This window comes from Mesoplodon bidens (genome assembly GCF_964165515.1).
Source record: "Mesoplodon bidens genome assembly, chromosome: 11".
NCBI classification, from domain to species: Eukaryota; Metazoa; Chordata; class Mammalia; order Artiodactyla; family Ziphiidae; genus Mesoplodon; species Mesoplodon bidens.
In genome coordinates this window covers 10653729-10667269 of record NC_138167.1, presented here as the reverse complement: position 1 = coordinate 10667269, position 13541 = coordinate 10653729, and the positions used below count along the sequence as shown (strand labels likewise).

At 33.4% G+C, this 13541-nt stretch overlaps 1 protein-coding gene across 2 annotated transcripts in view; it reads right to left on the bottom strand.

The window, feature by feature from the left end:
* Positions 1 to 13541, bottom strand: part of ATF7IP (activating transcription factor 7 interacting protein) — a 116652-nt gene that overhangs the window by 33185 nt on the left and 69926 nt on the right. For both annotated transcript variants that reach the window (XM_081248526.1, XM_081248525.1), the window contains exon 6: positions 5144 to 5209. In XM_081248526.1, the coding sequence (XP_081104652.1) occupies positions 5144 to 5209 (66 nt within the window). The remainder of the gene's footprint in view (positions 1 to 5143; positions 5210 to 13541) is intronic.

Genomic DNA, 13541 nt, shown 5'->3' with positions numbered 1-13541 from the left:
CCTCACAAGAGCAATTAAGCAAGAAAAGTAAATAAAAGGCAGCCAAATCGAAAGGAGTAAAACTATCACTGTTCACAGACGACATCTTATATTTAGATAACCCTAAAGAGGCCACACACATACGAAAAAGTCTGAACTAATAATAAATGAATTCAGCAATGCTACAGGATAGAAAATCAACATGAAAAATCACTTACATGTGGAATCTAAAAACTAAGACAAACTAGTGAATGTAACAAAAAAGAAACAGACTCATAGATATAGAGAACAAACTAGTGGATACCAGTGAGGAGAGGAAAGGGGAGAGGGGCAAGATAGGGATAGGAGATTAAAAGGCACAAACTATTATGTATAAAACAAATAAGCTACAAGGATATATTGTACAGCTCAGGGAATATAGCCAATATTTCATAACAACTATAAAGGGAGTATAACTTTTAAAAATTGTGAATCACTATGTTGTACACCTGAGATTTATATAATATTGTAAATCAACCATACCTCAACAACAAAAAAGAAATCCAATGTATGTCTATATACAAACAATGAGCAATCTGAGAAAGAAATTAAGACAATAAACCCATTACAATATCACTAGAAAGAATAAAATATTTAGGAGCAAACTTAACCAAGACAGTAAAAGACCTTTACACTGAAAACTACAAAACCCTGTTGAAAGAAATAAAAGACACAAATAAATGGAAAGACATATTCATGGGGACTGAAAGACTTAATACTGTTAAAATGTCCATCCTATCCAAAGCGGTCAAAGGTTTCAATGCAATCCCAACCAAAATCCCTGTCATTTTTTGCAGAAGTAGGAAAAAGCATCCTAAAATTCATATGGAATCAAGAAACCCTGAATTGCCAAAACAATCTGAAAAAAGAACAATGCTGAAGGCTTCATACCTCCTGATTTTAAAAGCTACAGTAATCAAAACAGTTTGGTGCTGGAACACAGACAGACACATAGACCTGTGAAACAGAATAGAGATCCCAGAAATAATCTCTTATGTATACACTCAAATGATGTTCTACAAGGGTGCCAAGGTTACACAATGGGGAAATGACAGTCTTTTAACAAATGGTGTGAAAACTGGATATCCAAATGCAAAAGAATGAAGTCAGACCATTAAACCATACACAAGAATTTATTCCAAATGGATTAAAGACCTAAATGTAAAACCTAAGACTATGAAATTCCTAAGAGAAAGCATAGGGGGAAGCTTCATGACAGTGGATTTGGCAATGATTTCTTGGATCAAAGCAAAGGCAACAAAAGCATAAAAAGACAAAGGAGATTACATCAAACAAAATTTTCTGCACATGAAAGGAAACAATCAACAGAGTGAAAAGGAAACCTATGGAATGGGACAAAATAACTGCGAATCATGTATCTGGTAAGGCGTTAATATCCAGAACATATAAAGAACTGCTACAACTTAACAACTAAGATACAAGTAACCAGATTTTAAAATGGCCGAAGGCCCTGAATAAACATTTCTCCAAAGAAAATATGCAAAATGACCAACAAGCATATGAAAAGATGCTCAGCATCACTAATGAGAGAAATGCAAATCAAAACCACATTGAGATACAGCCTCACATCCATTAGGGTGGTCACTAACACAAAATAGAAAAAAACAAGTGTTGGCAAGAATATACAGAAATTGGAACCCTTGTGTCCTGCTGATGGGAATGTAAAATGGTGTGGCTGCTAAAGAAAAGTCTGGAGGCTCCTCAAAAAAATAATCACAGAATTACCATATGACCCAGCAATTGCACTTCTGGGTATATATATCCAAGACTTTGATCTCAAAGAGGTCACACCAATGTTCATTGCAGCATTATTCATAAGAGCCAGGAGTTGAAAGCAGCCCAAATATCCATCAATAAATAAATGGATAAAGAAAATGTGGTATATACATACAATGGAGTATTATTCAGCCTTAAAAAAGGAAATCCTATCACATGCTGTAACACAGATGAAACTTGAGGACATAATGTTTTGTGAAATAAGGTAGTCACAAAACAACAAACACTGTATGACTGCACTTATGAGATATCTAGAGTAGTCCAAATCATGGAAACAAAGTACAACAATAGTTTCCAGGGGTTAAAGGGGAGGGGAAATGGGAGTTGTTCTATGGGTACAGTTTCAGTTTTGCAAGATGAAAAATTTCTAGAGATCTGTTACACAACAATGTTAACACAGGTAACACTACTGAGTTGTAGAGTTAAAAATGGTAAATTTTATGTTAACTATTTCTATCATAATTAAAGTAAAAAGAATTTAAAATATTTTTTAATAAAAAAATTGAAATGTAGGATTTAGATTCAATCTAAAATTTGTTTGGGAATCAATTATGAGTCATTGATTTTCATAGATAAAGGATGAGAAATATCTTGATATTTATTTTACAGTAAAAAACTAGAAAGGATGAAAGTTAAAGATATCACTAATAGAGCAGTAAAATGGATTAGATTATGCGTGTGGTCTTAATAGCAAACTGTCTATGAGGATTTTCTACTCTTTCAGAAATTAACAGAAAATGTTTTAAGACAAACCTGAACAGTGGGATTCACTATTAACTGGTTAATATCAAAGGACCAAGGAACAAATCTAAATAGGAGAAAAGCATCTGAAGTGTCATTGTTTGTTTAGTTATTTTCATAAGGGGGACAAAGTTCTAAACATTCTTTCTATATGTCTTATTTTTAAAACAGCAAGACACAGATGTAAAAGTACAGTGGATACCATAATTAAAGGGAATTAAACATGAAAGCACAAAATCTTTGAAATTTCTACAAATCTCTCTCACAAGAAGAAAACATTAACAAGAATGAGTTAGAAAGATGTCCAAGTTTTGAAATTTTAAATTGGCCTTATTCACAAACTAAAGAAGGAAGAAACAAAATTTGAAAAACGGAATACTACACCTTAAAATTTCCTTCAAGTGCCACACATACTAACTGCCCAAATTAATCTTTTCCAATCTTTAGGAATTACACAGTATTTGTCCTTGTTTCCATACCAGTTGTAGCCCTTCAAGACAAACTTTTCAGGGATTGTAATATTTTCATTTTTATTCCTTAAGGTCTCTGCCTATCTTCTTTAACTAAACAAACAAGACTTGGAAAGTAGTTTTGAGAACAAATTTGATATGCACAAACACTGGAAAAGTACACGGTGGGCAGCACTGCTTAGTTCAGACACAGGATGAAAGGAAAAAATGGAAATTCATATTGCACAAAACAATGGAAAAATTTCAAACCCCTATATTTGGCTGAAGCATAGCAAATAAAGGTTAAACAAAGATTTATACCAATTTTCTAATATAAGAAATAAAACAGCTTAGTTTTTATACTGTGACAAAAAAACAAAGCTGAGAAAGTGGAGTTTAAAATCAGAGAATTAATTACATCATTGAAGAGGACCATAATTAAAAAATCTTTGGCTGTGGCCAAATGAGGGTTTGATGAGACTAGCCTGTGTAAACAAAGATAAAAACTATCAGTTGTTCAAGAAAAGAGAGAAATCAGAGCTTAAAAGGTTTAGTTAAAAGAATACAGAGATGCAGAACAGATTAGTAGTTGCCAGGGTACAGGGAGTGAGGGTAGGGTTAAAGCAAGGTTGAAACTATAAAAGAACAGCATGAGGGAGTCCCTTTATGGTGAGGGAACAGTTCTGTATCTTGACAGTGGTGGCAGGTTACATAAATCTATACATGAGATCAAACTGCGTAGAAACACACACACACACACAATTAATTCGTGTAAAAACTGGTGGAAACTGGTATGGTCTACAAAACTATTTAGTAGAATTGTACCAATTTCTTGGTTTTGATATTGTACTACAATTATAGAAGATTTCACCATTGGGGGAAGCTGAGTGAAGGGTTCATAGGAGTCTACATATTATTGTTGCAACTTCCTGTGTATCTATCATTATTTCAAAATAAATTTTGTTTTAAAAAGTGAAGTAAAGAAGATATGAAAATGATTCAAGACAGAAAAATCCTACGGTAATAATGACTACTACTGACATAATTATTATTGGCAATTACTATGTCCCAGGCAATGGAGATATCAAGACACAAAGAAATGTAACTTGCTCAAATGATTTAAAAAAAAAAAAAAAAAAGAAGAGGAGGAAAAGAAATTCAACTAAAAACAATACTGCAATGTACAAGTGCTATACTAAAAATACATATTACTGAATAACTAAGGAAACAACAAAAGCAAAAGTGTGACTACAGACTACAGTTTGTGTGCTATGCTATGACACTTGGACTAAACCACATGGGGGGAAAAAAGGAAGAGGAGAACCAGGCTACTTGAGGCAGTGTATACTAAAACATTTTGGAGGAAATAATAGTCTAGACTAGGACACTGGCAAATACAGGCATACCTTGTTTTATTGCACTTCGCAGATACTGCATTTTTTACAAATTGAAGGTTTATGGCAACGTGAGTCAAGCAAGTCTATAGGTACCATTTTTCCAACAGTATTTCCTCACTTTGCGTCTCTGTGTCACACTTTTTGGTAATTCTTGCAATACTTCAATATTTTATATTATTATTATATTGCTATGGTGATCTGTGATCAGTGATCTTTGACGTTACTGTCATTGTTTTTTGTTTTGTATTTCTTAATTAGGTATGTACATTGTTTTTTTAGACACAATGCCATTGCTCACTTAATAGACTATAGTGTAGTGTAAACATAACTTTTATTTTAACGAAAAAATGTTCTACAAATTTGTGACTCGCTTTATTGCAATAATCGTTTTACTGCAGTGATCTGGAACTGAACCTGCAATATCTCCAAGGCATGCCTGTATGTAAAAAGAGAAACATGGTAAGGCAAATCCCCAAAACATAATTTTAAAGATGGATAGAAAATACAATTTCAAGAATGCCTTATATAAATAGATTAATATGTACTGATGTATGAAAACAGTGAGGATTAGAAACCGTTAATAATTAGTTCTAGAGTAGCAGCTCCGGAAACAACATGCAGGAAGTGCACAGTATGAAAGCAAATTTCAGACCTGTAATAAAGAGGTTCCTCCTAAATCAGCACTTCCTAATATTACCACTTAAGGCTAAATATTAATTATGCAAGAATAGAAATTCTTACTTCTTGTCTTTTCTTAAGATCTTCTTTGGCTGCTCCAAAGCGTTTGGTTAACCTGGCTATCTTGGCCTAAAAAGAGCAAAAACGAGACGGAAATCAAATGGCATTATAGTATTAAAAAGGAACCCATACATACATAACAAGAAACCCACAGGTAATAGGATCCTCAGAAGATAGCTAACAGCAAAGAAAATAAGGCAAGCTGACTGTAAAACATATATGTGAAAAGTACAGAAAATCATAACAAAAACGTAAACACTCTTAATTTTGTAAGATTGGCTTTTTTCCTCCTTGAACTGTGGATGTTTGCTCACAAACCAGTATATTTCTGAAAATGTGTGCTTGCATTTGTTATTTTTTAACACAGTTGTAACCACACTTAATTTTCTTACTGAGAAGTGTATAGTAAGCATAACTATAAATCCCTTACTGATAGTACATATGAGTATATGTATAATATATTGAATCATTAGTTATACAGTCTCTTTCCTACTGGATGTGTTCAATTGTTTCTTAACTAACTGCTGTAGTCAAATAACATGCAATTAATAATTTTGTCCTTTCAGATTACTTACTTAAGCTACATTCACAGAGGTGGAATTCCTGAGACAGAGTATATTTTTAAGCCTCCTATCTAAATGCTTTTCAGACAGGCTTTGTTAATTTACACTTTCAATAGCAATGTATATAAATGTTCACATGATATTACTCTTTGAAGTATTTAATTTCATATTGTGTTAACCTTTAAAAAACTGACAAAAATGTTACCTTCTTAGTGTTAACATTTGTCAGTGAGATTATTTTATTAATCATTTGTACTGCTTATTAAACACTGCCTGATCACATATTTTGCCCACATACATATTCATAAAAATTTAATACCAGAGGCAGAAAGGAAAAAAAATAGAAAAATTACCCCATCACCACATGAATATTTTCTTTGTATTTATTTCCTTTAAGTCTTTTACTAAGGCACGGCTATGATACTCAATTGGTTTTCCTTGTGGCTGCTGCTGTCATTTCATGATAAATATATTTTTAAGAATTTGAAACTTCTGAGTGCGTTCATGAGGCCTGCCTAAGGAAGTGTTCTTCCAGATAATTTCAATTAGCCAATACAATCATATCATAAAAAGAAAATATTATTTACTTTTAAAACCTTTTTTCCCAAAATAGTCACTTCTAAAGGAGACCCCAAAACTTAAAAAAAAAGTATTCAAGTCCACCGATATGGGCTAGGCAATCAATTACCTATGACTCCCAAGGTGAAGATTTTCCTCAGGACTTAATTATTTATGCATATGATTAATACCCAAGGACATGTACAGCACAATTTTTAAAATTCTTAATATGGATTTACCTCCCTGTAACTAAAATATTTAAAGTAATTTTTTCAAGAAAGGTATATGAGAAAGTGTTTTCTGTACTCCAACTTATACAAGAGTGTCTTTCATTTTTTCTTTTGGCAGGCTATCTGGTAGGTATTCTATAAATTGCATAATATGTATAGTATTATTATTTGCCCTTAAAAATGAAAACAAATTTAAAACATTATTTTGTCTATGTTATATATGGGGAAAGGTCTAGAAGAATAAACACCAAAGCTAATGGTGGTTACCTCTAGAGGCTATGATTGGCAGGCAGTGTAAAGAGAGCTTCAATTTCATGTCATATACATCTATAGTATTCAAATATTTCTTTAAAAAAATTTTTTATCACTTCAAAATTTAAACTACTGGCAGAGGAAAAACATAACAAAATTTAGACACAGACATGCTTTCTTCTGCCATTTAATATTATAAAAAAGAAATCAAAGAGCAGAGTTTTTGTGTTGCTTTAATCTAGAGAAACTACAATTTTTTAATTATAATTCAAAATATCTGTCATAATATGTCTAAGATTGGGTCTCTTTTTCTGGCAAGTATTCTGTGAGATCTTTTAAAAAGTCTATAAACAAGTCTTTTTTTAGTGAAGGAAGGTAATATTCTATTACTATATCTTTGATTACTACTACTATTTCATTTGCTCTTGATTTCTTAGGCATATCTATCATTTCTTGTATAATGGCACAATGGTATCTGTTTAAGTAAAAGTTGCATAAATTGTTGGGATTCAGACACACTGGGGCCTTGTTTAGCAAGCTATGCAAACCAAGAATTTCTTTGTTATGTACCAAGGAATATCTCAGGAAATAATTCTGTGTGGGAAAAAAAAAGGAATCCTATATCGTTTGCCTAATAACAAATATTAGCACTCAAAAAAGCTAGTGAATAAACAGACACATGGTATTCATTATTCAAAACTCTCTTGGATTAGGCAGCCACAGATTTACTCATTGAGGGAGGCGAGTGGGAGGAGAGACTGAAAGAAAAAACTGAAAAAGCTATTTTCAGTTAAAACTACTTAAAATGGCATTTTATAAATCATAACCAGTGGAACAGTGGATTCCAGAGTGTGTTGACAGCTTTTCCATAAAAAATCCAGTTGAGGGCTTCCCTGGTGGCGCAGTGGTTGAGAGTCCGCCTGCCGATGCAGGGGACACGGGTTCGTGCCCCTATCCCGGAGGATCCCACATGCCGCGGAGCGGCTGGGCCCGCGAGCCGTGGCCGCGGAGCCTGTGTGTCCGGGGCCTGTGCTCCGCAACGGGAGAGGCCACAGCAGTGAGAGGCCCGCGTACAGCAAAAAAAAAAAAAAAAATCCAGTTGAAATTTTGAGTATCCTGAATTTGCATAGTGATTTGAGAGGAATCAAGTCTTCCTATCCAGGAACATGGTATATCATTGTTGACTCATGTTTTCTTTTTCTGTCCGTTTTCTTCATAATGGTCTTGAAATTTTGTTTTTCGGTTTATTCTTAAGTATTTTCTTATTTTTAAATGTCTACCGTATGTGAAACCGTTTTCTCATTACAATTTCCCACTGGTTGTTGCTGATGTACAACAAGGCTACTAGAATGTTTTCCTTTTATCGGTTAGTTGCTAAGCATTACAGTTTATCATTTACCATTATTACTCCTCATTCCTTTTTCCTGTTTTATTTTATTGCCCTGTCACCAAAGTTCTAAATAGCAGCACAGATAAGGCATCCTTGTCCTATTCTCAACTCTAATGGAAATATTTCCAAAGATCCACTATTAAATATGATATTTATAACAGGTTTCTGATAATCTTTATGAGATTTAAGGTACTTCCCTCCTATTTTTTCCAACAGCTGGTCAGTTTTAGCAAATCCTCCTTGTTTGGTATCTACTGAGATGATCACACAATTTACATCCTTCTTCTGTTAGTACAGTGAAATATAATGGTTAATATTGAACCAGCCTTACATTCATGAGAAACCAATGCTGGAAAATAAAACTGGCCTATATTTGTTCTTTTCTTATGCCACAGAATTCCACAGTTGGGTGTGTTTCATAAAATGAGGCCTCATCTTTTCCTATACTCTGGAAGTGTTTATATGAGGAGTGAATTACCTGTTCCTCAAATGTTTGTCAGAATTTTCTAGCAAGGCTTTTGGGGCCTAATGATTTATTCTGAAACAGATTTTCACTACAAGTGACTACAATTTTAACAGAGTTCCTCATAATTTTCAGCTTTCTACTTTCTTCTTAGATAAAATGAACTTCATAGGTATAAGGTTGTATATAATAATGTTCTCTTACTTAAAGAATCTCCTCTAGATCTTTATTTCTTGCCTTTTTGAATCCTTATACAGTTTATTTGTACTTCTATTTGTAGATCAAAAATGTATCTACTTTTAAGGCTTTTCAATAAGCTTTTGTCTTTATTGCTCAATCTTCAAAACGGGTCGGCTTTTTTGCTATTTCTATTAACTCTTTCCTCCTTCTCTGGGTTTTAGTTTGTTATTGCTATTTTTCCCTAGCAAAGGAGATGCACATATAATGCTTTATTTTTCTGTTTGTTAGTAATAAATTAAAGTTATAAATTTCCCTTTGAATACTGCATCAGCTTTAACTTACAAGTTTTAATATGTAATGTATTACTATAGTTCTGACCTAAAGAGTTGAGAATGTCCATTTTTAAATTCCTCTTTGTAATTATCTGGAGGTATGTTTTGGGGGAAGGTACCATCTGGGAGAGGAGAAAAGCTAAATATCTGTTGATAATTTCTAATTTTATTACATAGTTACTACTGAATCCACAACAAATGATGGTGGTTAGCAGTTTAAGATGTTCTTAGAAATCACTACATTTCTAATGTGACAATGCATTAAAGATATATAAACCTAAAAATTATATATTTTCCTACTTAAAAAATAACAAAATTTGTGGACATAAGTGTTTGGGTTTACCTTACAATTTGACATCTCTGAAAAAGTGAAAATACATAAAACATTTTCAAGATTCAGAAAGCAACAATCCCTAAACTAACACAGAAAATAATTATATAATGAATTCTCCATATATTCCAATGTTGACAATTTTTTCAGCTCTTATAAAATATGTTTAGTACACAGAAAATAAGCTAATAATTACAAACAGGCTTTATGGACAAAAGTCATAACACACAGTGAACTATTATTTAAAACTTAAAAATACCTTTAATCAAGAACTAGTCCACTGAAAAAATACATAAGAATGGCAACTAATTTGAAAATCCATAAAAATCTAACTTCCTTTATCTATAGAGAAATTTATATATTAAAAATTATAGCAGAATAGAGACCTTCCTGAGTTCCTTCTAGAGATAAAGTCCACAGTACTCAATTCTATCCTCTTACCACAGTTTTTAATGTATGGTAAATTTTTATACTTATGGCAAAGGATCACAAGTCCTTTAAAAGTCTACTTTTTTGTAACTGCAGAGTTAAAAAAAAGCCACTAATACTAAAGCCACTGGTGATTATTTGCTTTCAATTGTGTTTTGACTTTGAATGCTATAAAACTCATACTGGATTCTGCCAAAGGAAGTCAGGTATAATAAATGAATATATATGCATATCAGGAAGACGTACTCATCTACTGCTATGATATGAGATACAGAAGTACTATATACACACTGCAATATTTTCAAATAGTTTACTGTCAGCTCTACCTAAAAAATAGTATTTAACAAAATATATAATTATTTGCTGACGCATATGATAAAGTAGGCTTTAAGTTGAAGAACTTGAAAACAATAATTATTAAAATATTGAAAGAGTAAGTGACATCACCAAAAATGCCTGAGTGAGGAACTTCAGGGTTGTCTCTTCCCCAAAGCAACTAATTAGCTTGCAAGCATTGTTAGAATCAACTTTTGGAATCTACTCAAAAACTTACAATAGCTAAGAGAAGACTTAGGGAATAATACAGCTGCACTTTGCAGTATGACAGCACTGTAGGGTCTTTTAAAATTGTCCTTTATGATTCCGCACACCCAGATCAGCAGCAGCTATAAGGATGACAGCTGGGATACCTGGAGCAAGTTATGAGTGTCACAGGAAGCAACATGCACCTTATTTTCTCTAGTAACTCCCTCAAGAACCAGCACAAAGCCTGGCCTTTGATTCACCCAAGTCTGAGTAATTTCCAAGGCTGGGGCAGCATTCCAGACAGATTTTCCCAAAAAGATTTAAAGGTGCTGGTATTGGCACAGCAGCCTGAGGCATAGAACAATTTGGACAAAGAATATAAAGAAAAGCCTGGGATGGAAAAGGGCAGAAAAAAGACAGACAGCAAAAGAGGCTTTAAAAGCTCTCACCCATGTCAGGAAATTGAGAAGAATATCTGAATGCCCAGGGCAGAATTCATGCTCAAAAATGGGCTGAAAAGACCCTAAGCTTTCACCTCTGACTGGCTTTCAGAGTCTGTGCAAGCAGGAAGGAAAGGATAAGGCAAGTCTGATAAAGCAGGCTGTAAATGGCCTAGATTAAGTGTGGAAGGAGTGCTCCAACACAGCCAATCTGCAAAGACTTGGGAGAGTAATATTTTCCCTTCTTTAGGCTCCAGGCATTTAAGGTAACTGTCAAAACACAAGCTGGCCACTAAGCTAATAAAACACAGACTTTAGTGGTCACACACAATAATGAATACATACTTTCTAAAAATAGTTGAGAAAACTCACTAAGCCAGCAAACAACAAACCACAACAAGCAGCAACAACAAACCCTGGACAGGAGGGGAAAACCTGATTTTCTGAACTGCCACATTACAATATTCAAAATATCCAGTTTTCAACAGTAACAACAAAAAAAAATAGGAGGTATACAAAGAAGTAAGTATGGTTTATTCACAGAAAAAAAAAGAATTAACAGAAATATAGGTCAGGCATAGGACTTACTAGACAAAGACTTTAAACAGATGGTTTTAAATCTATTCAAAGAACTAAAGGACACAACAGAAAAAGAACTTAAAAAAAAAAAAAGGAAAATAATGTCTCACCAAATAGAGAATATCAATAAAGAGACAGACATTATATAAAGAAAACAAATATAAATTCTGGAGCTGAAAGTACAATAACTGAAATTAAGAAATTCACCAGAGAGTTTCAACAGATCTGAGCAGGACAGGGCTGTAAAGGAACAGTTTTGTATACTATTGAAGATAAGTAGGTATTAATTCAAGATGTTAAGTGTAATCCCCAGAGTAAATCACTAAGGAAAAAGCTAAGAAATTTACAGAAAGAGAAAGACAAAGAGAATCAAAATGGTTCACTAGAAAAAAATCAATCACAGAAGAAGGCAGTAATGTAGGAATTAAGGGGGAAAAAGGTGGAAGACAAATAAAATGGCAGGAGTAAGTCTTTCCTTATCTGTAACTAAGTTAAGTGTAAACAGATAAAAACTCTCCAATTAAAAGGCAGAGACTGGCAAACTGGGTAATAAATCATGACCCAACTCTATGCTTTCTACAAGATTTCATCAAAATTTGAAACTTTTGTGAATTAAAGGATATTATCAAAAAAGGAAAGTGCAAAGAAAACTTACACAGTGGGTGAGAATATCAATCGTTATAAATCGTGTATTTCTAAGTGTTCAGTATCCAAAATATGTAAAGAACTCTTACAGCTCAACAACAGAAAGGCAAAACAAACAAAACAAAAAGAACTTGAATAAATATTTCTCTAAAGAAGATATGCACATGTTCAACAAACACAGGAAAAGATGTTCAACATCATTAGCCATTAGGAAAATGCAAACCAAAACCACAATAAAATACCACTTCACACCATCAGGATGTTATAATAATAATTTTAAAAATACACAGACAGTAACAAGTGTTGGCACGGATGTGGAGAAATGGAACCCTCACATTGCTGGTGGGGAGTAAAGTATAAAATGGAGTAGCTGATCTGGGAAAAAGTTGAATGTTCTTCAATAAATTACACAAAGAATTACCATATGACCCACGATTCCATTCCTAGGTATATGCCCAAAAGATTTGAAAACAGGTATTCAAACAAATACTTGTATATGAATGTTCATAGCAGCATTATTTACAATATCCAAAAGGTGGAAACAACCCAAATGCCCATCAAATGTTCATCAGCCAAAGAATACATAAACAAAATGTGTGTGTGTGTGTGTATACACACAAGTTAACATCTTGAATTAATTCCTACTTATTTTCAATAGTACAGAAATAAAATATTACTTAGCTATGAAAAGGAATGTAGTATTGATACATGCTACAACATATATGAACCTTAAAACCATTATGCTAAGAAAAACAGGCCAGACACCAAAAGTCACATATTGTATAATTCTGTTCACATGAAATATGCAGCACAGGTAACTCAGTGGAGACAGAGAGCAGATTCATGCTTCCAGAGGGACAGGGGGAGGGGGAAATGAGAAGTGACTGTTCAATGGGTAGAAGGTTTTCTCCTGGATTGATGAAAATGTTTTGGAACCAGATAGAGATGATGATCATACAACAGTGTGTATGTACTAAATGCCACTGAAGTGTAAACTTTAAAATGATTGTTATCTGAATTTTACTTCCATAAACAAAGAAAGAGATGGGAACTAAATTGGGCCGAGTAAAATTTAAATAAATGGCATGGTAAGGGCAGATCATAAATGAATGGGAGAAGCAATATGAAGTCAGAGGCCTGAAATAAAAATACTATGGACATTAATACTCTGTAGGACAGTGAAGCAACTGGTGGGTATTAGGAAAAGTGGATCAAAATCTAGGAGATCCAAATTACAAATCGAAGAATGAATACAGATTTAAACTGGTACACAGTTGAGCAAACTGGACTATGCAGAAGAGAGTGAACAAGAAGTATTTTAGAAAGATGTGTACAATGCTTGAGAAGGAACAGCAAAGACTTAAAAAGCAGTACCAAAGTTATCATGTAAAAGGTTGTTACTATAATCAAGAAATTGGGTAATGATGGCCTTGCAGATAGAAGAAGCAAAAGATAGAGTTTTATAAGAAACAAAAAAAGTTGTA